The sequence below is a fragment of the Syzygium oleosum genome, unplaced genomic scaffold (genome assembly GCF_021117445.2).
Source record: "Syzygium oleosum isolate NSW1041296 unplaced genomic scaffold, Sole_v2.1 Sole_v2.12, whole genome shotgun sequence".
Taxonomy (NCBI): domain Eukaryota; kingdom Viridiplantae; phylum Streptophyta; class Magnoliopsida; order Myrtales; family Myrtaceae; genus Syzygium; species Syzygium oleosum.
Genome location: NW_026607496.1, coordinates 611,982 through 634,694, shown reverse-complemented (window position 1 = coordinate 634,694; position 22,713 = coordinate 611,982). Strand labels below are relative to the sequence as shown.

At 41.2% G+C, this 22,713-nt stretch overlaps 2 protein-coding genes and 2 long non-coding RNA genes across 4 annotated transcripts; 1 reads left to right on the top strand and 3 right to left on the bottom strand.

Annotated features, from left to right (window-relative positions):
- Positions 1–3,675: 3,675 nt before the first annotated feature.
- LOC130139560 (uncharacterized) lies at positions 3,676–4,787 on the top strand. The gene is made up of 2 exons (XR_008817671.1): positions 3,676–4,017; positions 4,119–4,787. It is a non-coding gene; the product is annotated as an uncharacterized LOC130139560 (long non-coding RNA).
- A 1,528-nt stretch (positions 4,788–6,315) lies between these two features.
- LOC130139448 (guanosine nucleotide diphosphate dissociation inhibitor 2) lies at positions 6,316–12,668 on the bottom strand. Its single transcript, XM_056316404.1, has 13 exons — positions 12,465–12,668; positions 10,670–10,732; positions 10,487–10,570; positions 10,279–10,386; positions 10,020–10,192; positions 9,490–9,601; positions 9,313–9,393; positions 9,129–9,191; positions 8,858–8,959; positions 8,192–8,316; positions 7,515–7,725; positions 7,308–7,382; positions 6,316–6,516 (listed from the first exon to the last, which is right to left on the bottom strand). The coding sequence occupies exons 1-13, from the start codon at positions 12,549–12,551 to the stop codon at positions 6,466–6,468; spliced, it is 1,335 nt and encodes a 444-aa protein (XP_056172379.1). The 5' UTR covers positions 12,552–12,668; the 3' UTR covers positions 6,316–6,465.
- Positions 12,669–14,722: 2,054 nt separating this feature from the next.
- Positions 14,723–15,340, bottom strand: LOC130139450 (uncharacterized). The gene is made up of 2 exons (XR_008817626.1): positions 15,222–15,340; positions 14,723–15,124 (listed from the first exon to the last, which is right to left on the bottom strand). It is a non-coding gene; the product is annotated as an uncharacterized LOC130139450 (long non-coding RNA).
- Positions 15,341–15,559: 219 nt separating this feature from the next.
- On the bottom strand, positions 15,560–21,834 carry LOC130139449 (guanosine nucleotide diphosphate dissociation inhibitor 2-like). The gene is made up of 13 exons (XM_056316405.1): positions 21,686–21,834; positions 19,967–20,029; positions 19,792–19,875; positions 19,585–19,692; positions 19,315–19,487; positions 18,799–18,910; positions 18,598–18,678; positions 18,406–18,468; positions 18,149–18,250; positions 17,476–17,600; positions 16,785–16,995; positions 16,587–16,661; positions 15,560–15,779 (listed from the first exon to the last, which is right to left on the bottom strand). The coding sequence occupies exons 1-13, from the start codon at positions 21,770–21,772 to the stop codon at positions 15,729–15,731; spliced, it is 1,335 nt and encodes a 444-aa protein (XP_056172380.1). The 5' UTR covers positions 21,773–21,834; the 3' UTR covers positions 15,560–15,728.
- Between the last annotated feature and the right edge of the window lie 879 nt (positions 21,835–22,713).

Below are 22,713 nucleotides of genomic sequence, written 5' to 3'. Positions count from 1 at the left end.
GACACGCCTTTGTGATGGCACTTTAGCCCGCAGAGACATTTGCACTGATCACACTTATGCGTTGGCCACCTCTGTTTCAGATTTTGTCACACCTTCTTGCTTTAGTCAAGCTGTGAAAGATGCAAATTGGCGTGCGGCTATGGCGGATGAATACGCTGCCCTCATCAAAAATCAGACCTGGACATTAGTGTCTCCTCCTCCGAATTGTAAACCCATCGGCTGCAAATGGGTCTTCCGGGTTAAGCTCCGTTCCGATGGTTCTATTGAGCAGTATAAAGCTCGATTGGTTGCAAAGGAATTCCATCAACAAGAAGGCATCGACTACAATGAGACTTTCAGCCCTGTCGTCAAGCATGTGACAGTTCTCACTATCCTCTCTGTTACCTTTTCTCGTGGGTGGCAACTCCGACAACTTGATGTGAAGAACGCCTTTCTTCATGGTCACCTAACAGAAGAAATTTTCATGGAGCAGCCTCATGGCTTTGTTGATTCTGCTCATCGCCGCTATGTCTGCAAATTATAGCGATCTCTTTATGGTTTCAAACAGGCTCCTCGAGCCTGGCATCAACGCCTCAGTGCTTTTCTAGTTCAGCTGGGCTTCATTCCTTCAATTGCCGATTCCTCACTCTTTCTTCATACAGCTCAGCATAGTATCTTCCTTCTAGTTTATGTTGATGACATTATTGTCATTGGGTCACCTAATGCGCCATTGTCGACTCTCATTAAATCTCTATAGCAGGAATTTTCTATTAAAGATCTGGGAGAGCTTCATTACTTTCTTGGCATTGAAATAGAACGAACAGACTGAGGCATTATTCTCCATCAAGCTAAATATGTTGCAGATTTACTTATGCGGGCCAAAATGACCGAGGCTCGTCTTGTTTCCACGCCATGTATCACTTCGGCTGGTGCCCCGTCTGCTCATCTTGGTGCACCCTTCTCCTATCCACCGCTATATCGCAGCATTGTAGGGGCTCTACAGTATCTCACGCTCATTCGCCCGGATATCGCTTATACTATCAACACAGCTTGTCAGTTCATGCACTCTCCCACTGAGATCCACTGGCAATTTGTTAAAAGGATCCTTCATTTCATCAAAGGCACTCAACATCATGGTATTCTCTTCACTCCCAGCTCTTCTTTTCAGCTGCATGCTTTTTCCGATGCGGGATGGGCTAGTGCTCCAAATATTCGTCACTCTGTTGGCGGGTTTGGCATCTTCTTGGGTTCAAATCTCATTTCGTGGAGCTCCCGCAAACAGCGGACCGTTGCTTGATCTAGTACCAAAGCTAAGTTTAAGTGTCTTGCTGACACCACTGCAGAACTTACTTGGATAGAAGCTCTACTACACGATCTTCGTGTTCATCTGCCCGCTCCTCCTTACCTTTGATGTGATAATCTTTCTGCTATCTATCTTACTGGCAATCCCATCTTCCATGCTTGCACTAAACATGTAGAGATTGACTATCACTTTGTGCGCGCGCGTGTGGCCAAAGGACAACTTCATGTTCAGTATATCTCCACTCATGATCAACCAGCCGACATCTTCACTAAAGGCCTTTCCACTCCTCGGTTCCGTCTTCTTCAGATCAAGCTTACTGTGACTCCTGCCACATCAGCTTGCAAGGGGATGTTAGACAGCAAGGCTACAACTCAGCAGAGATTTCCTCCATGATTATTTTCCTGTGTTAGAGATATAGATATATTTAGGAGATTTTGTTTTGATTTTAATTTGATGTAATTGATATTTTGTTATTTTGTTACTTTAGATAGTTAACCTTTAAAGCTTATAAATAGGCACATGTACCTTTCATTAGCGATGTATAAAAATATTATTAAACACAAGATTTGGCTACCTTTAGCCGCAGCTCTTGTTGCCTTAAGATATTAATTTCTTGAGGTTTTACAAGGATGAATCCATTAGGGCTTGCTTGGTGTCGCCGCAAAAGGTTTAGTAGATCAGAATCAGAATTTCGTTAAGATTACCAAACCGTTGCGTAGATAGGTTTTCTAAGGTTTGGCCCATCTATAACGCAAAAGAAAGTCGAGTAGAATGGAGGTTTGTGGTTGAGCCAAGTCTTCACAACACTCTATTCCCTTCCCTTCACATTACTTGGAAACCATTATATTTTTCAATTAACTAGTTTAAACTCAACTATTCCACATTTGCGTTCCTAGAAAAAAAACGATGGGTTCATGCAATATAATTAGAGGTCATTAGGAATTATTTCTATATGTTGCAAAATATGTAATTGCTTGATTATATACCTTGACTTTAAAAAAAAACAAATTGATCGGGAAAAGGTAAATAATAAAACTGATATACCATGTATGGCAATACTAAAACTGTGCATGAAGTTGCAAAATCAGAATACTATGTGTAGGAAGAATTTCTGATTTAGGACGAGAGGCAAGTGGATCATGAAGTTGCAGAAGTAACGTAAGAACGAGAGATAGATAGCTCTTAAGGCACACTATTAGATGGACCAGGGACATCCATCCACATACATCCGGGCCAATCGACATAGTAGGATTCAATCGTTTCAGACTCGGCCACACCAAAACCAAACGACAAGATACATTCACGACGCACGCGTGTTGCATGAGGTCCACTCCGACAATGTTTGCGTGGAAAAGATATGAATAGGTTTGCTCTATGAATGATGTGGTGGACAAAGTCAATCACAATTCAAAAATTATACCAGAATGTTTGTATTTTTAGCGGGTCTTTTAAGTGGGAATTCCTTGACGTGGGGAGATTAGAGCAGAATAAAAAGGAGCTGACGATGTTATCTACCAAGTACGAACAAGCTTTCGCCTTTCACCATATCGATCAAACAAATGACTCACTCCTGCTCGTGAGTTTGAGGCAATAATAGAGATTTTCTTTTTGTCAACGGGGGACGCCAACTTGCCACTTCTTTATATTCCATCTTCTCTCGAAATCCACCTTCATCATCAGTTAAGAATCGAGGAGTTTGCACAGACCGGGTTGTCGAGAGAGAGAGAGAGAGAATGGCTGAGGACGGAGTCGAGGGGACAACTTTAGAGTTCGCACCGACGTGGGTGGTGGCCGTAGTTTGTTGCATCGAAGGGGTGATCTCTTTTCTCGTGAAAGGTCCCTTCATTGGGCCGGCGAGGCAGCTAAATGCATTTTGTTCCTTGACATCTCCAACGTTGTGTTGTACTCTCTCGGGAAAGACCTTGTTCATGGTATGGTAAGTCACTCTGTAGTTTGTCAAATATCGCAGACACTACGAGAAACAGCAGAAGCCTCTCCTTGATGCCTTGCAAAAGATCAAAGAAGGTGAGAGCAGACAGGAAAAGTAAAGAAAATGACATACCTACTTACGCGGCACGAAATGATACATCGAGTTTTCAGAGTTTTGCGCGTGAATGTATTGCAGTGGCTTGGAGCTTTGATGCTGCTTGGTTTCCATATCGCTGCTCCTGGTGTTTATAACAAGAATTGGGACCTTGCAGAAAGTCGGACTCTTCTTCCAGTGGAACCAGCGGAGGATGACGCGGTCTTCTCATTGAAGCGTTTCTTGCGACCGATTATTGCAGTCGAATGGTCTCTCGTGCATTGGAAAAAATCTATTTTTACACAGACACAGAACCGATTGAAAGGTTTTATGACTTGACTACGTTCTGTACATAAAGTCAGGACTTTCGGTGGTGCCAGTATCTTGAATTGCTATGGCCTTTTGTATCTCTTTTTTCAGGAATAGGTGCCATTGTTATCACTTACAGCACTACATCATCTACACATTTTCATCTTTGTGCTCGCCGTGGTCCATGTGATTGTCTGTGTTTCCACAATTCTATGTACACAAACAAAGGTGCGGCATTACTGTTGCTTAATTTGGCAAGATTCGGCCTCCTAATTTCCCAAAATTTCTCCCGGATAAATACTCCAATGTCATACCTTTGACTTCATGCGCTCTTCGATACAGCAATGGAGGCGGTGGGAGGCTGCTGAGATCTGAAAGGACGAATAGTACAAGCTTGAAGATTGTAAGTCTGTTATTGTCCAGAAAGAAAAGATAGGTGGCAACTCGGATCCTCTGTTCTTTAGATGCCCTGCTTACCTTATCAAAAGATTACTCTTTTTGTAGGTAGGAGATGAAGATTGTTTTATTTCACTGAGTGAATATAAACAAAAATTTGATTTCCTATTTTGTTACCTGAAGCCAACAATGAAACGGCGGAAACCGACCGTGTTCAAGCTGGAATTCTAGCAAATTATTGGTTAGAGACACTGAAGACGCATATATCGGAATAAATCTCGCAATTATTAGAAGCATCTGAAGATGCAATTCACGAGCAGAGTCAATTCCAAAACCTGAATGTACATCATGCGCGAAGTTATGTCTTTGGAGACTTCACCAGTGATTCAGCAATGGAAGTTGAAGAATCCATAACGACTTGATCACTAGTATTTTGTATGAAGCCCTGTTCTGTTCAAAGTCAATTAATTATTCCAGCGATTGACTTGTTCTTGGGTACTTCTTGCAGGGTCGAATACGTAGTTTTGGTTATCATTTGTGCCATTAATCGGAAGTAGCCATAAAGATTCTCAAGCTTTCTTAAGTTTGCAAAATTTCAAGCATCATGTGTTTATGACATCTCTGTTGTATCTTGGAACACTTGAATCAGTGAGGCGCAGAGCAGACTGCAAGCTGATTTTTAGCTTCTCAAATGATGATTACACTATTGTTAGATAAATCTATAAGACAAGAATGGGACTTGTAATTGCTAACTCGACATCGAATCCGTGAGTTACATCATAGCCAATTTTGGTGTGACTAGCTGATGTAGAAGGTAGATTGCTCCGGTACCGAACAAATTTCAATTGCCAAGAGACGTTTTTAGGATGATTATCATGGCTATGTATGGAGTTTTTTCGGTTCTTTTAAATGCTTCTATGGGAATAAAGTAAGCACTTCACCCGGAATAAGTCGGTTCCCTACGTTTGAGAGTCCACAAGAGATCTGGTTGAAAAAAACATGAATTTTGCTCTTATGCAATACTCTTTCGAACTAGCCTACTTCTTCTTTGTATTGGTGAGTATAAACTGGCACGAGATAAACTTTTCTATAACAGAGCTTTCGCCTTAGGACTTGCATGCTGAACTAATGCTCCCCGTCGTGCTCCAGTTCCAGTACAATTTCGGCTCTTGCACCATGGGAAAGGTTAGTTATATTGTCGCGAGACGTGTTATAGGGCGAGCGTTATTTGTATCTATTCGATCCTTATTTGCATACAGGACCAATCTATGAGGCCTAGCACTCTGTTCATGTGTTCTGGATAGAGCATTCGTCCAGTTTTGCATACAGGACCAATCCATGAGGCCTAGCACTCTGTTCATGTGTTCTGGATAGAGCATTCGTCCAGTTCCGCTGTTATAACACAGCACACTACCACTATATACAGTCCTGAAAACTCGGGTATGTTCAGGTTACAACTGCGACGTATTGATGTAATGTCGGAACTAAAAATATGGAACCAACGAAGATGCCTCTTTTTGCTTTTCTCGGTTCATCAAGATGGGTGAGCACAGGACCGTTACCATTGAAGAACATGAACTCTATTACATCAAGAGAAGCAGCTGCACTCTATTATCATCAAGAGAAGCAGCTGATAATGGAGGCGCTATGGGTTCGGTGGAGGCGCATGGGATAGCTGAGCAAGCACAAGCCGATCAGAAGGAATCGGGCCAGAAGACACTGAAGCAAAAGAAATGGGCAAGGATCGGTATGGGAACCGGCACCGACGAAAAAATGCAGAGAACAGCAATTTAAGCTGTCTTAAACTAAAATTCAGTGGGTGCTTATTGGGTGCTTAAATGTGCCTACGTAGTTTTATGAATCATCTTCTCAAATCAGTTTCCATGTAACAATCATGCAGGCATGTCTCTTGTGCATTACTCCTTCATCTTGATAGGTACAGGTTCTTTTCACCCGACTTGGCATTCGCATGTGCACTAGGTTCATGTGAACCATCGGACCATACAAGTCCCACGTGAATCTCATCAAATCAAACGGCGCCGATATACTTGGCTCGCATTAGCTTGGTGCATGGCATAATGAGAATGAGACCTACACACACGGCTTCTTCAGCTGTCATCCGTGCCTACAGAAAGTCCGCACCGTTTGAGTTGGGAAGGGTGTGATCCATCCAGTCACATTCACCCCGTAATATTTCGGTAGTGTCTCCAAGGACCGTTTCATCTCCGGAGGAGAATGTCGAGCCGACACTTACGACTAGCATTTTTAAATTAACAATCCACGTTTTGAGTGTAAATTCCTCAGGTAAAAAAAATTCAAACACGACTTGATCACAGTTGGTAATACATAGAGTAACCAGAAATTCATGTTCCAGAGGTTCGTCGACATTAAAAACTGATGTCTAAGAGATCCAAACCAGGCACTAGCAATTCATACGCCGAACCTCTCTTTTTACTCATTCCTCCGCAGCACTGGCAGCGCTTAAATCCACGCTGAGGTCGAGAACCTGCCCAGAAGAATGTAATTTGGTCAGCATCTCCCCCTCTTACCCTTCAATGTCCTATCAAAGAAGCTTGAATTGCTGCTATGGAGAGTCGAAAAAAAGTATCTTTCCGATCTTCAATCATTTCAAAGTAATGTCAGTCGATTTTCAAACTTTTTCCTTCTGACTCTGCCAATGAATTAACAACTACTTTGACTAACTGATGCACCTTATATTTATTTGGTATTTTCTGTCCTGTTCAAACTGTTACACATCTCAATAATGAATAAGCTTTTCTTCTTCTTTTTTTAACATTTTAAGGACCACTTTGGTCGTTAATTGAAGGGGAATGTAGGCTTGATTAGCAGAAGGAAAAGAGAGATTGTGCAGTAGGTGGAACTTTTGGGCAGGTTTCATGGGGCTAGGAAGTAGGTCTAAAAGTTGAGAACTGATACTGCATTGTAAATAGCCAACACCCTTCTAACCAAACCGATCACCTCCAATGCACTGATTGGACATGAGAAGAATGGGAGGACATGGCATGGCTCTATCATTTAACTAGTCAAACATTCAAATAATGACTTAAAGGCTGAGTTTACTTAGGAAACAGATAGATGCATAATCATCAGGTATAATTAATGAGAAGGGTAGAACACCAGCAATTCTAGTATTAATAGCTTCCAAAGTCTCCTCAAACACTTCCAAACGCACAGGAAAACTTGTCACAGAATATCTCATGCTCGCCACGCCAACGAAGAATTCATCATCAATATCATAGTTAATAGCAGAAGACATTTCCGAGAAGTAATTCTTACCTTTCCGGTGATCATGGCATACATGTTAAGCACATCCACAACAGTCGACTCAAAGTGGGTTGTGGCATCATAACTCTGCAGGTATAGCAAGATATTAACATAACATCAATATAATTGAAAGCTCCTGAACTCCATATTTAATATCACATAGAGAGAGAGAGAGAGAGAACGGAGGGGGGGGGGGGGGCCGCGGGGAACAAAACTCACAGTTGATATGAAGCAGTTGTCAAGAGAAGGTTCATTGACTGGTTCATATCTATCATAAGTGTCATAAAAGATCTCATCAACGGGTCCCAGCAGATCAACCCCTGGCTTCAATTCTATGTCAGGTTGATCAGTTTCAGCCTCTGCCGAAACAAATGCAATGAATTTGCCCTTTGGTGCGACATTATGAGAGTATGAACAACAGAAAAGATACCTGCTCAAACATACGCATAGTTGAATAATGAGTCGAAATCAAGGAACAATGCTTAGATTATCAGGACATGAAATGGATTTAAACCATCGGTAATCCAAGGCCAACCTATTAAGCAGGCGCATGGAACCATCTGTGAAATTCAAGATCCAAAATGCAGGTATCAAATGCTATTTAGAAGTGAAATGTGGCTCAAGCAGTTCTAATCGTGACTTAAAATGATTGATTAGTAAACTTAATAAAATATCACTAATCTCATGGGAAAGATACTTAACTTGTTACACTTACATTCATCTCCTTTCCCACCTCAAATACAATAAATGCAGTTAAATAGATAAGTGAGAAGCTATTTCTCTTCGGACAATAAACATTTTGCTTTTTCCTCATTCATTTCGCGAACAGACTCTGACATCAAATATAATAAGAAGCTGTAGCTAATAATCACCAATTAGTGTACACAAGGACTTACATATCCGACTTGCGACCCAACTGTTTCTGTGGGATAATAACCTGCACTGAGTGAGAATCATTGGTGTTTGGGATCGGATGGCTCATGATACAGATTGCCCTGGCGACCTTCCCAATTTTCCTAACCTGCAGAAGTTTAAATATTCCCAATGAGTGTGATGTCCAATGTCGTTGCACAATTAAAAAGAGAAAAGGTGTATCTGCATTTTATGCGCCTTCCTGGTCATCGGGGCTTGTTACTCGTTCTTATTTTGTTTAAAACGAAAAGGACCGAGTGGGTGGGGTGTAATTGCGAGGTTTAAGGCCTTCAGGGCGGAGAAAGTAGTCATATGTTAGTGGCAAAATAAATCTTATATTCAATAACCATAGGCACTGCTGCAGCAACAATTATCTTTTTCTTAGTATCACAGGGGTGCAGCAGGCACACAAGATCTACATGCAAAGAATCTGACAGATAGAACCAATATGCACCTATTCAACCAAGCTCCACAAAATTTTTAAACCAATTTAAGCCACAATAGTCTCGTGAAAGATTACTATCCCATCTTCGGAATCAATATTATAAGTATACCACATGAGCTCATACCACTTGTATCAAACAAACTGGACTCCAACATAAGTTCGCTAACATACTGCGATGATCATGATGCAGTATCATATTCATTACCTTGTTAGGCAAGTAGGAAGGGTCACAAACAACTTTTTTGCATTTAGCAGTTTCACCCTCTGATGTGACACCAATGACTTGGCCTTCATCGTTATACTCCACCTGCAATAACAGCAACATAAAACAACATTTTTTTCTTTCTATTAGTAGCAGTTTTAACTTGAAATTTAAAAAAAAAATAAATAAATAAAACACCACTTCATGATATTGTCAGAAACTAAGTATATAATTATTAGTCCAAATATAAATGAGAACCAAATGACATGATTACCTTGCATTCCGGTTTGTTCAACATGTAAGTCCCACCATATACAGCACTAAGCCGTGCAAATGCCTGGATAACAAAGAAAAAAAGTTAAGCAGAACCTAAAGTAAATGGTCAGGCATCAGTAACGGATTTGAGCCACTGTATCTAGAGCAGCTGATTGGGCATGCATCTGTGATGCTAGATGTACCTGAGGGAGCTCCCCCAACCCATACAATGGGTAAATATAGGGAGATCCTCCTTGAAAACGAGCAAGTGACTCTGCATAGAGCTATCAAGAGAAGAGGAATGTCAATTCAGAGCAAAATGGGAAACATTTTTCTTTCAAGCATAAGAAAAATGTTTGTTCTGGGACAGGATCATTCACCTTCATTCGCTTGACAGTATCCAGGGCAGGCTCATCTAGGAACCGGTCATCTCTATGGAGTGCCAAGGCATGGCCAATAAAATCCATGGTGTTGTCATCCAGACCATATTTTCTGTTCAAACATCAACAGAGGCATGATGACCAAGGATTCCATAGTTCAACCAGCTAGTATCCTTCTACTCATTATAATAGCCGGAACAATTCATGCAGAAGAAGGGAAAATGAAAGAAATATTTGAGTAAGAGCACCGTAAGGACTCTGCGACTTTGTTCTAGACTTTTCTTCTTCTTTATAAGTAATATCATTTACAATCCAATATCCAAAACAGAAATGCAGACAACCACTTCCCGCTACAAGCAGCACATAAAGTGGTATAAGACAGTAAACATCTAGAAAATTCAGTTATCATTTGATCAGTCGTCAGAATGGGAACTTCTAGGCGAAACACTTTGCAATTGCAGTGCAGCATTAATTTCTCTTTTAAGAGGTTGCAATGACATGGCAACCCAAGAAAATATTTAAAAACATACGCTATCAATTCTCTCGTTGTTACACGTGTCAAATCCATCCCCTCATGTGTCTTTGGATCATTTTCATTGTAATCTTGAACGTATATAAAGAACTTTCGAGCTCGACGCTTCTCAAACATGCCCATGAGTGGAGATTTAAGTGCTTCCATGTCAGTAGCAGGCACTTTGTGAACCTGCCATTGGCATTACCATATTGTTAAATGAGAGAGGAAAACCAGGCAGAAGTGCAATGATTCTGCACATGTATGTTCCAGTATACCTTTCCCTTATTGAAGACATAGCTGCCATCCACAGCTTTGAAGTACAGATACTTGGTAACATCTGTATGAATGAGGACTCGCACCAGACCACCATTTGCCATCATAAACTACACAGAAGCAATAGTCAGCAACAAATAAATAACGAGAATATAAACGATCTGCCACAGCTTAAATTGTAGGCCGATTAACAAAGTGTGAGAATTATACCTTTGGGACCATGTCAACATTATAATCCCTGCTAGAACCCAAATGTGCAGGAGGTTTGTCACTATTCCTAAATTTCTTCCAGAGCTGCAATTCACAAAGTCGTCAAAAGAAACTATTCAAACCACCTATTAAAGATAAGGCAACAATGCAGAAAATTGCCATGAACGCTTGAAGAAATCAGACCTGAATGAGATTAAGTGATGTTGACTCTGCTCCATAATAGTCATTCCTATCCATGTGCAAAACCTGGTTCAAAAGTTTCTTTCATCAGCAACAGAACAGGAATCCACAATCTATGCTAATTACCATTGTTTTGGTTATGGGAAAAAGAGTATAAGGAGAGAAACTGAGAATAGTTATTTCATTGCATATTTTGCAACATATCTCAAAATAGAAAATCCACGTGCCCTAAGATAATTACAAAGAAGATACAGAAGAGTGAATAATTTACATGACAAGCTATATGAAAGGGCTAAAGTAGCATGAAAGTTAAAAAAGAAAACGTTAGCTACATAAATAAACCAGTGGAATGGATATGATATTCAACAAATACTTGCTTCGGTAAGTTCCTATTGCATTCGGTAACATTTAGTCTTAATAATGTTACAAGGGAGCAAACACAGCTAGCTCCAGTCTAGCCTTGAATGACTTTCAGCACATCCATTAATGTAATTTTCCACGAAAAGTTTTTCGGCCAGCTGTAAAAGCAGAGTGAAGCGAGGGATGCCAGATGTAGTCCACTTGCCGACACCAGTATGGTAGAAGGGTGTGGATCCATTAAAAGTAGGCAACCCACCAAAGTATTCCGCTGTCCTATTAGCTAAGGCCAGAGCTCTGGCATACAGAGGTATTCTTATCGCAGGAATCAATATCTTACTGGATTCATGGGATCATATATCGGACTCAACTTAGAGACCAAAGAGTCCGATAGGTATAGCCACGACACACTTATCGAGTCTCTAGGGATTGGTTTATGCCATGGTAGAGCAACTTTTGGGGGCAGCTACCCATAATTTTCGCCATGAATCTCACGGAAGCGGCCAAATGTTGAAGGGGCGATCTCCTTGATTCGAAAGACTATCTGCCGCAGCGGTCCAAGTTTCAAGGAGCTTTCCGTCAATCCTCCTCTCTATCCAACGAGATGAAAAGAGAAGTGCTTCCGTCTCCATATAAGGCATGGCGACAAGTCAATCAGCCAAGCCAATGTACTACTCCACCTTCACTGCCCTCAAAGCTTGAGATCAAGTACTTCACTTAGACCGTTCAATCAATTTAGTTTACGCTCAAAAAACGACTTCACATGTACTCGATTTGCTCGAGACCGACCCAATTCCATTACAATGAAGTCGCCACTTGGATTTGCGATCAAAAATTGCGAAAACTAGAGGCGTCCACGTCCAGTGTCTACCAATCCCCATATGACACGACGAGAATCCACGATTTCACTCGAGCTCATCAGCAGCTTACATCTAAACCTCGAATTGACCGCGGACCGGATTCTCAGATCATCGCCGCTCGAATTCGTGCTGCCATTCTCACGTAAATCGGCTGGCAAAGCCACGGGCCCTAAATTCAAAAGTCTCGCTGATCCGTCCCGATACAAATAGAACCTACGACAACAAGCCAGTAACCAAAAACCAAAAGGCACTTGATCACGTGAAAACGACGCTCCCAAGTCCCAATCGCGATCTCCTCAGCACCGATTCCCACCGCTCCCAATTCGAAACGTAATCAACCGACCCACTCTCCAATCCCAATCGAACACCAACTCAAAAACTGAAGTCAGCGCGTGGATCCTCACTCGCAGCGTAAACCCCCCCAAAAGAAAAGAAGAAGAAGAAGAAGAAAACTTCCACGAATCGAACGACACAAGCTACGGGATTCACGCATCGGAGGACGCGAGATCGAATCGAACCGACCAATCGAGCGAGGAAATGAAAGGAAGGAAGGAAGGAAGGAAGGAGGGAGGGAGAAGGACCTTGAGGCCGTCGACGGAGAGGAGGCCGCTGAGGATGCACTCCTTGAGGCCGGTCCCCAGCACGATGACGTCGTACTCCTCGTCCATGGTCGCCGCCGGCGATCGGGGCGAAGCAGATCAAGAGAAGGTCGCGGCCGAAGAGCGGCGGCGGCGGCGAGAGAGAGATCTGAGAGAGAGAGAGGGAGGCCGGAGAAGGAGGAGGAGGAGGAGTTGGAATATGGTGATGGCGTGCTGTCTGGAATTAAATCCGCGAAAATTTTTTTGTTTGTTTTTTTTTATTATAATAAGCTTTGTTGATTGCTGCCGCTTCCTGCTCCCTTTTATTTTATTTATTTCCTATTTTTTTTATTTTCTCTCCTCCTTCTTCTTTCTTTTTCTTTTTAAGATGTCGCGGCATGGATGAAAAGGTCTTGCTCAAGTCGATGCTTCGTGGACCTAGTAATACAAGCCGTTTCGATAGAGTCGGGCACTCATCGATGGGCGTGATTCATCCGGTCCGCTGTAAAATCATGAGTAAGAGAAGAATTTACCCCGGGGGACGAGCGATGCGCAATTTAAGCTACGTTGCCACTCGAATAATTTCAAGTTAATCTTGATTTTTCTTAAGACATTGTAAAAGAAAAAATCGGGAGAAGTACGAAATTCTTGTGCACGGTATAAACGGGTCCTAAAACTTATGGTCCGAATTCTACCATTAAGCCTCTCCTGCGGTATCTCCAGTCGAAGAATCACTATCATCTCTTAATATGGAACTTGTCTCGATTAACAATTGTGTATGTTTCAATCGTTCGACATGAGATCGCCGTCTTAACGACAACACTTAATCGAAATCGTGTGGTTCTTGCTTCACTCTCCCTTCCCCAACATAGTTAAAAGATTTGGCTTTCTTGACAGTTCCTTTCCATGCCAAAATGTTCATACAAAGTTTGGATCCTAGCCATGACAAAAGTATAAATCACGCATGTGTGACAAAAGTATAAATCACGCATGAGATCGTCGTCTTAACGACAACACTTAATCGAAATCGTGTGGTTCTTGCTTCACTCTCCCTTCCCCAACATAGTTAAAAGATTTGGCTTTCTTGACAGTTCCTTTCCATGCCAAAATGTTCATACAAAGTTTGGATCCTAGCCATGACAAAAGTATAAATCACGCATGTGTGAGTAGATGGTCTCTACTATCTCTTCATGGGATTTGCACAGCTTACACGACTTGGGTAACAATAAGGTTTAATTGAAAGGGTTAATAATATATAAAAAAAATACCAAAGTGTTACGTTTCGTGACAAATCTATTAAAATCTTAGGACAGAATTTGGGAAAAAAGTTAGGGATTTCAGCAAATTTTCAAAATGTGAGGAAGCTGTTTAGAGAAAAATTAAGGCAAAATTAGGGATTTTGGCAAATTTTCAATAGATGAGGAACTCTTGGGGAAAAATTAGCATATTTTCCAATCTCGGCTCATTTTCTTCATATCTAACTTCTTAAAAAAAAAAACGATGCCGTTTATTTATATGGAATTTCCATATCTAAGCTACATCACATCCGAATTGTTTTTAACAATTTCACCAAATATTCGACGGAAGCTAATGGAGGATAGATTTGTCACGGAGTGTACCAGTTTGGGATGACACGAAAAATAAATTGTGAATAAATATGATACGGATGTACCGGATTTTGGCGATATTACCCTAAATTAAAACTATGGCTTAATTCACTTTGATTTATGGCCCAAGAATGGAACTCGTGATTTCACTATTCCCAATGGGCTTTTCCCCAATTTCAGGCTTCTTAAGAGCCCAACTAACCAAGAACTGAGAGCTGGAAAATGCAAGATGAGTCGGTGGAAATAAACCCTAGTCCGATGTGAACGGATTTTCTTTGAGTTAATGAAATTTCTGTTTTTATCGACAAAAGAGAAATTCACAATCTGTTTCTCCGGCACAAAAAAGAAAAAAAACAGCACTTACATATTCGAAAATATAATTTCCGATCAACAACGTGTAATTCACAAGCGACGCAATCAATTTCAAAATGGGTTTGGCCGTGAAAACGCTAGGATGATGTGATTAATTTTTCGTAAGAACGATTTTTACTCAGATTCATTAATATTAGTCCTAATGTGCGATGTCGTTTATCAAACGAATTTCGAAAGTAAAGGAATTATGGATAACTAGTACGATGGACTTAATTGAAACGAAAAGATATTAGTGGGAGATGCATGAAGAAAGTGGAAGATTGTTGGAGGTACGGATCCGTATGGATAAATAAAAAGAACGTATAAGATTGAAAGATAGCCAAAAATTAGTATAGGAGGTGGCAATACTATAGTTAACAGAGTCGATGAATACTTCATCCATATATTTCTCTTTTGAACTCAAAACCGCCTACTCGTTACCGAACCAAAGATACCTCCAAAATTAGCTCAAACTACTTACCATTTCACTAATGCAATCACATTCTCGAACAAAGCCATAGAACCACGCGAATGCACATAGATACGTGACGTAGGCCTAGACTTACATGTTGGAGAGCTTGGTTCGTCGCACCTCCGGTGACCTCGGGCGGCGTGAAGGAGAGCGAGCTCGGCCTTGATGTCCCTTCAGCTGGCTCAGCAGTTCCGCCTTCGACGTCTGTCGCGGCTCGTGAGCCTCAATCCTCGCTCCGCATTGAAGAAGCAAAACGAAAAAGTCAGCAAAAGCTAGAGATCAGAGGGTCTCTCTCGAAGCAACGACAGCGAGCATGAGGACGATTGTTACCAATTGCCTTTGCTTCGTCCGAGCTTCAATGGCCGCCTCTCTGCGCGTGCGCTAGGTTCATGTGAGCTAATCTGATCATACAAGTCACAACGGAGTCTCATCAAATCAATCAGCGCCCGTGCACTCGGCTCCCATTAGCATGGTGCATGGAATAATGAGAACGAGACGTAGATGGCTTCTTCAGCGGGGTCATCCATGTCTCCAGAAAGTCCATGTTGTTTGAGTTGGAACAAGGGTGTGATCAATCCAGTCGCATTGATCGCGTAATATTTCAGTAATGTCTCCATGGACCGTTTCGTCTCCGGAGGAGACTATCAAGCAGACACCAACCACTAGCATTTCAAATAAGCATTGCACATTTTGCATGTAAATTCTTACATGTATTATCACGGTTGATAGTACATAGAATAACCAGAAACTTGTTCGAGAGATTCGTCGACAATAAAAACTGATGCCTGAGAGCTCCAAACCAGGTACAAGAAATGCATGCACTGACCCTCTCTTTTCTCATTCCTCTGCAGCGCTGGCGGCGCTTAAATCCACACTGAGGTCGAGAACCTGCTCAGAAGAATGTAGATTTTTCAGCATCTCTCTCTCTCTCTCTCTCTCTCTCTTTCAATGTCTTAGCAAGGAAGCTTGATTTGCTGCTATGGAAAATGTTAGAGTTGAAAAATAATTTCTTTATGATCTTCAATCATGTCAAAGCAACATAAGCCGTTTGTCGTACTTTTTGCCTGTTAACTTCTGCCGAAGAATTTAACAATTACATCGACTAACCGATGCGCTACATTTATTTGGTATTTCCTGTCCTATTCAAGATGTTACGTGTCTCAATTATGCATAACCTTGACTACTATTTTCCATTTTCAGGACATCTTTGATTGTTGATTGAAGGGGACTATAGGCTTGATTAGCAGAGGGAAAAGACAAGATGTGCAGTAGGTGGAAATTTTGGGCAGGTTTCACGGCTCTAGGAAGTCGGTGAGAAAGTTGAGAACTTGTACTGCATAGCAAATAGCCAGCACACTTCTAACCACACCGATCACCTCTATTGCACTAATTGGACACAAGAAAAACGGGGAAAATAACTAGTCCAAATGCATGATTACCTCGTCAAGAAAACCATTAGATCATAACCAAGAGGCTGAGTTCACGGAAACAGTCAAAGATGCATAATCATCAGGTATAATTAATGAGAAGGGTGGACCCGAGCAGTTCTAAAATTGACAGCTTCCAAAGAGTCCTCAAAAACTTCCAACCCACATGAAAACTTGTCAAAGATTTTCTCATGCTCGCCACGCCAACAAAGAATTCATCAACAAGATCGTGGTTGATAGCAAGACATTTCCAAGAAGTAATTCTTACCTTTCCGGTGATCTTCGTATACATGTTAAGCACATCCATAACAGTCGACTCGAAGTGGGTTGTGGCATCATAGCTCTGCAGGTACAGCGAGAGAAGAGATTAACATAATATCAATACAATTAAAAGCTCCCGAACTCCAAATATACATCAGAAAGAGAGAGAGAGAGAGAGAGAGTGAGTGAGAAGAACAAAACTCACAGTTGATATGAAGCAGTTGTCAAGAGAAGGCTCATTGATTGGTTCATATCTGTCGTAAGTGTCATAAAATATCTCATCAACAGGCCCCAGCAGATCAACCCCTGGCTTCAGTTCTGTCTGAGGTCGATCAGTTTCAGCCTCAGCCGAGACAAATGCAATGAACTTGCCCTTTGGTGCGACTTTGTGAGTGTATGAACAACAGAAAAGATACCTGCTCAAACATGGGCATAGTTGAACAAAGAGTCGAAACCAAGGAACAATGCTTAGATTATTGGAAGGCCGTGAAAATGTATTTTATTAACCATCGGTAATCCAAGGCCAAACTATCAAGCAGGCGCATGGAACCATCTGTGAAATTCAAGATCTAAAATGCAAGTATCAAATGGTATTTAGAAGTGAAATGTGGCTCAAGTAGATTCTGATCCTGACTTAAAATGATAGTTTACGTAAAGTTATTTAAAATATCATTGATCTCATGGGACTGAAACTTAACTTATTACACTTTCATTCATCTCCTTTCCCACCTCAAGTACAACAAATGCAGTTAAATGATAAGTGAGAAGCTATTTCTCTTTGGACAATTAACATTTAGATTTGCTTTTTCCCCCTTCATTTCTCGAACAAACTTTCGCATCAAATAGTATAAGAAAATATAGCTAGTAATCTCAAATTAGTGTACTCAAGGACTTACATATCTGACTTGCGGCCCAACTGTTTCTGGGGCATAATAACCTGCACTGAGTGAGAATCATTGGTATTTGGGATCGGATGGCTCATGATACAGATTGCCCTGGCAACTTTCCCAATTTTCCTAACCTGCACAATATTATAAATTCCCACTGACTACGACTTCCACTGTTGTTGCAAAAGAAAAAAGGTATCTGCATGTCATGCGCCTTCATGGTTATCAGGGCTTGTTACTGGTTGTTACTTTTTTTTTTAAAAAAAGCAAAAGAAAACAACCGAAAGGCTGAGGTGTAAAACATCTTGCGAGGTTTAGGGCCTTTAGGCCTGAGAAAGTAGTCATATCTTAGTGGCAAAATTAATCTTATTTCAACCACCATAGGCACCGATGCATGCAGCAACACTGATCTTTTCTTCGGTATCAAGGGGTTGTGCATCACACACACACACAAGATCTACATGCAAAGAATCTGATTGATAGAACCTCTATGCACCTATTCAACCAACTCCACAAAATTTTTAATCTATAATAGTCTCAGGAAAGATCACTAACCAATCTTACGGAATCAATAGACTTGCTATACTACATGAGCTAGTACCACTTACATCAAACAAACTGAACTCCGACATAAGTTTGCTAACATACTGCCATGATCAAGATGCAGTATCATATTCATTACCTTGTTAGGCAAGTAGGAAGGGTCGCAAACAACTTTTTTGCATTTGGCAGTTTCGCCCTCTGATGTGACACCAATGACTTGGCCTTCATCGTTGAACTCCACCTGCAATAAAAGCAAAATAAAACAACTTTTTTTTTCCTATAAGCAGCAGATTTAAGTTGAAATTTAACAAATAAACACCATTTTCATGACATTAGCAGAGAATAAGCATATATTTACTATTCCAAATAAAAATGAGAACCAAATGACCCGATTACCTTGCATTCCCGTTTGTTTAACATGTAAGTCCCACCATATACAGCACTAAGCCGTGCAAATGCCTGGATTACAAAGGAAAAAAAGTTAAACATAATCCAAAGCAAATGGTCAGGCATCAGTAACGGATTTGATCCAGTACATCGAAACTGCAGCAGCGGCTTGGACATGTGCATCTGTGACGCTAGATGTACCTGAGGGAGCTCTCCTAACCCATACAAGGGGTAAATATAGGGAGATCCTCCTTGAAAACGAGCAAATGACTCTCCATAGAGCTATCAAGTGGCCGGCAGAGAGAATAGGAATGTCAATTCAAAGATCTCCAAACAAAACGGGAAACATTTCTCTTTACGAGCATAACAAAGATGTTTGTTCTGGGAAACAGGATCATTCACCTTCATTCTCTTGACAGTATCCAGGGCAGGCTCATTTAGGTATCGATCATCTCTATGGAGCGCCATGGCATGACCAATAAAATCAATGGTGTTGTCACCCAGACCATATTTTCTGTTCAAAAAACATGCAGAAGCAAATTGACCAAGGGTTCACAGCACCACCAGCTAATATCATTCTACTCATTATGATAGCTGGAACAAAATCATGAATGAAAGAGTTAATTGAGTAAGAGCACCGTAAAGACTCTCCAACTTTGTTTTAGACTTTTATTCTTTTTGATAAGTAATATCATTTACAATCCACTATCCAAAATAGGAATGCAGAGGACCACTTCCTGCTACAAGCAGCACATAAAGTGGTATAAGACAGTAAACATCTAGCAAACTTATCTATCATTTGATCAGTTGTGAGAATGGAAACTTCTAGGCAAAACACTTTGCAATTGCAGTGCAGCATTAATATTGTATACAGAGATTGAAATGACATGTCAACCCAGGAAAAGCATTTAAACATACGCTATCAGTTTTCTCGTTGTTACACGTGTCAGATCCATCCCCTCGTGTGTCCTTGGATCATTTTCATCATAATCATGAACGTATATAAAGAACTTTCGAGCTCGAAGCTTCTCAAACATGCCCATGAGTGGAGTTTTAAGTGCTTCCACACCAGTAGCAGGCACTTTGTGAACCTGTCATTGACATTACCATATTGTTGAATAAGAAAGGAAAACCAGGCAGACCTGCAATGATTATGCAAATGTTTCAATATAGTTTTCTTCTCCATACCGTTCCCTTATTGAAGACATAGCTGCCATCCACAGCTTTGAAGGACAGATACTTCGTAATATCTGTATGAATGAGGACTCGCACCAGAGTACCATTTGCCATCATAAACTACACAGCAGCACTAGTCAGAAAAGAACAGATAAGGAGAATATAAACAATCTGCGAAAGCCTAAATTGTAGGCCGATTAACAAAGTCTAGAATTATACCTTTGGGACCATGTCAACATTATAATCCCTGCTAGAACCCAAATGTGCAGGAGGTTTGTCACTATTCCTAAATTTCTTCCAGAGCTGCAAGTCACCAATAGGAACTATTCAAACCACCCATTAAAGATAATGCAACAATGCAGCAAATTGCAGGGAACGCACGAGGAAAGCAGACCTGAATGAGATTAAGTGATGTTGACTCTCCTCCATAATAGTCATTCCTATCCATGTGCAAAACCTAGTTCAAAAGGTTCTTCTGTCAGCAACAGAGGAGAAATCCACAATCTATGCTAGTTATCTTTGTCTTGGTTATGGGAAAAAGAGAAAGAGAGACATTGAGAATAGTTATTTCATTGCATATTTTGCAACAAATCTTAAAAGATATAATCCAAGTACAAAGAAGAGACAGAAGAGCGAACAATTTACATGACAATCTACATGGAAAGGGCTAAAGTAGCACGAAAGTTGAAAAGAAAACGTTAGTACATAAATAAACTGGTGGAATGGATATGGCGTTTAACAGATACTTGCTTCAGTAAGTTCCAATAGTATCCAAGTAACATTTAGTCTTATTAATGTCACGAGGAAGCAAACCCGGGTAGCTCTAGTCTAGCCTTGAATGACATTCAGCACTTCCATTAATGTGATTTTCCATGAAAAAGCTTTTCGGCCAGCTGTAAAAGCAGAGTGAAGCTAGGGGTGCCAGTCCATTTGCCAATAACAGAATGGTAGAAGGGCATGAATCCATTAAAAGTGGGCAACCCACCAAAGTATTCCGCTGTCCTATTAGCTCAGGCCAGAGTTACAGCATATGGAGGTATTCTTATCACAGGAGTCAATATGTTACTGCAATCGCAGGATCATTTATCAGACTCAACTTAGAGACCAAGGAGTCCGATAGGTATAGCCACAACACGCTAATCAAGTCTCAAGGGACTGGTTTATGTCCTGGCAGAGCAACTTTCAGGGGGAGCAACCTATAATATTTGGCATGAAACTTACGGAAGCAACCAATTGTTGAAGGGGCAATCTCCTTGATTTGACATACTATCTGCTGCATCAGTCTAACTTTCAAAGAGCTTTCCGTCAATCTTCCTATCCATCCAACAAGACGGAAGAGAAGTGCTTCTTTCTCCATATAAGGCAATGTGACAAATCAATCGGTCAAGACAATCTACTACTCCACCTTCACTGTCCTCTAAACTTAAGAGTAAGTACTTCACTTAGACCATTCAAATTATTTACTTATGCTACTTCACATGTCATCAATATACTCGAGAATGACACAATTCAATTATCATTAAATGTTGCCACTTGTATTTGAGATCAAAGATAGCGAAAACTGGAGGGTATCCATGTCCAATGTCTACCGATCACCATAAGATAGGATGCGAGTTCACAATTTCACTCGAGATCATCAGCAGCTTAAAACTACTACTGTAAAGCTCAAACTAACTGCAGACCGGTTTCTCAGATCATCTCCGCTTGAATTAGCATTGCCATTCACATGTAAACCGGCTAGCAAAGCAAGGTGCTCTATTCAAGAGTCTCGCTCGTCTGCCCCATTACATCAAAAAAACCAAGGCACTTACTCACATCAAAACTCCCAAGTCCCAACCGCGATCTCCTCAGCAACTATGTCCACCGTTCCCAATTCGAACATAATCAACCGACTCTCCAATACAAATGAACACCAACTCAAAAACTGAAGTCAGCTCAGCGTGAACCCGAAAAAAAAAACCTCCATGAATCTAACGACGCAAGCTGAATTTCGCCGGAAAAAATCAAAAGCCGCGCGACTCTTGTCTGTGAGGATTCAGACATCGGAGGACACGAGAATAAATCGAACCGACCAGTTGAGCGAGGAAATGACCGGAGGAGGAGGAAGAGAGACCTTGAGGCCGTCGACGGAGAGGAGGCCGCTGAGGATGCACTCCTTGAGGCCGGTCCCGAGCACGATGACGTCGTACTCATTGTCCATGTTCGCCGACCGGTGAGAGCAGATCAAGTGGTCTGGGAGGAGAGCGGCAGATGTTTAAAAAGCCGGAAGAAGACCAGGAAGGTGACGGGGGGAATACGTGCCGTCTGCAATGAAGGCGGGAATATCTTACAAAAGGAGGCTGGAGTTCGTTGTTTGATCATGAAGGGAGAGGCAGGCATATGTGACAAACTTGTGGATTGCGGTTGCTTCCCGCTCATTTTGCTTTTTATTTCTATTATTGTCATTTTAAATAATTTGTTCCTTTTTTCCCCATTGTTTAGTATTGTGGTGTCGATGAGAAGGTCTCCAATGAACTCGATGCGTCGTGGACCGAGCAACACGAGCCGTTTCGATAAAGCGGGGTCGTTTATCGACAAACGAGACACATCCCGTCCACCATGGATCAAGAGCAAGTGAGAATTTGTCTCGAAAAATATGCAACGCCAACCTGTAGAGACCGGTTCCCAGTTATTGCAGAGACCAATTCTTAATTTTTGGAACCTAAAATTTATCATATATACCATGGAACTGAGATTTTTAGAATTCGGACCATATCCCGTATATCCTGGAATTGACCCTTGAACCGAATCTACGGTGCCAGTCAATTCCTTTCTTTGCAGGTGAATTCTAATGGGTACATATCTTCCACCTCTACAAGAGAGAGTTTAAAGCTAATCATAGTAATAGAAGAACACATTGAACAACACTAGTAATGAAATTATGTTTCGAATTATAGAAGTTTGATATAAAAGATCCATAGATACTACTAGTTTTAGGGTTATCTCGGTTCGGTCCGATATTCTGGATCCCGATTCGATTCTTCGGCTCTACGGTTACCGGTCCGATTTGATTAGGTTCCTACCCGGAATTCGGGAGATATTAGTTCCAAAAAATTTGGAACCATATCGATGAGTCCCGGAATCGAGAACTGGACCAATTTT

Excerpts from the sequence above, each read along its gene's own strand:
- LOC130139449 (XM_056316405.1), bottom strand. The coding sequence starts at position 21,772 with ATGGACAATGAGTACGACGTCATCGTGCTCGGGACCGGCCTCAAGGAG. Across the intron at positions 18,469-18,597 it reads GGTTAGGAGAGCTCCCTCAG|GCATTTGCACGGCTTAGTGC; the intron begins GTACATCTAGCG and ends TTTGTAATCCAG. Across the intron at positions 15,780-16,586 it reads ATACGAAGATCACCGGAAAG|GTTCTCGACCTCAGTGTGGA; the intron begins GTAAGAATTACT and ends TCTTCTGAGCAG.
- LOC130139448 (XM_056316404.1), bottom strand. The coding sequence starts at position 12,551 with ATGGACGAGGAGTACGACGTCATCGTGCTGGGGACCGGCCTCAAGGAG. Across the intron at positions 9,602-10,019 it reads ACAACGAGAGAATTGATAGC|AAAATATGGTCTGGATGACA; the intron begins GTATGTTTTTAA and ends ATGTTTGAACAG. Across the intron at positions 7,726-8,191 it reads TTGGGTCGCAAGTCGGATAT|GTATCTTTTCTGTTGTTCAT; the intron begins GTAAGTCCTTGT and ends ATGTTTGAGCAG.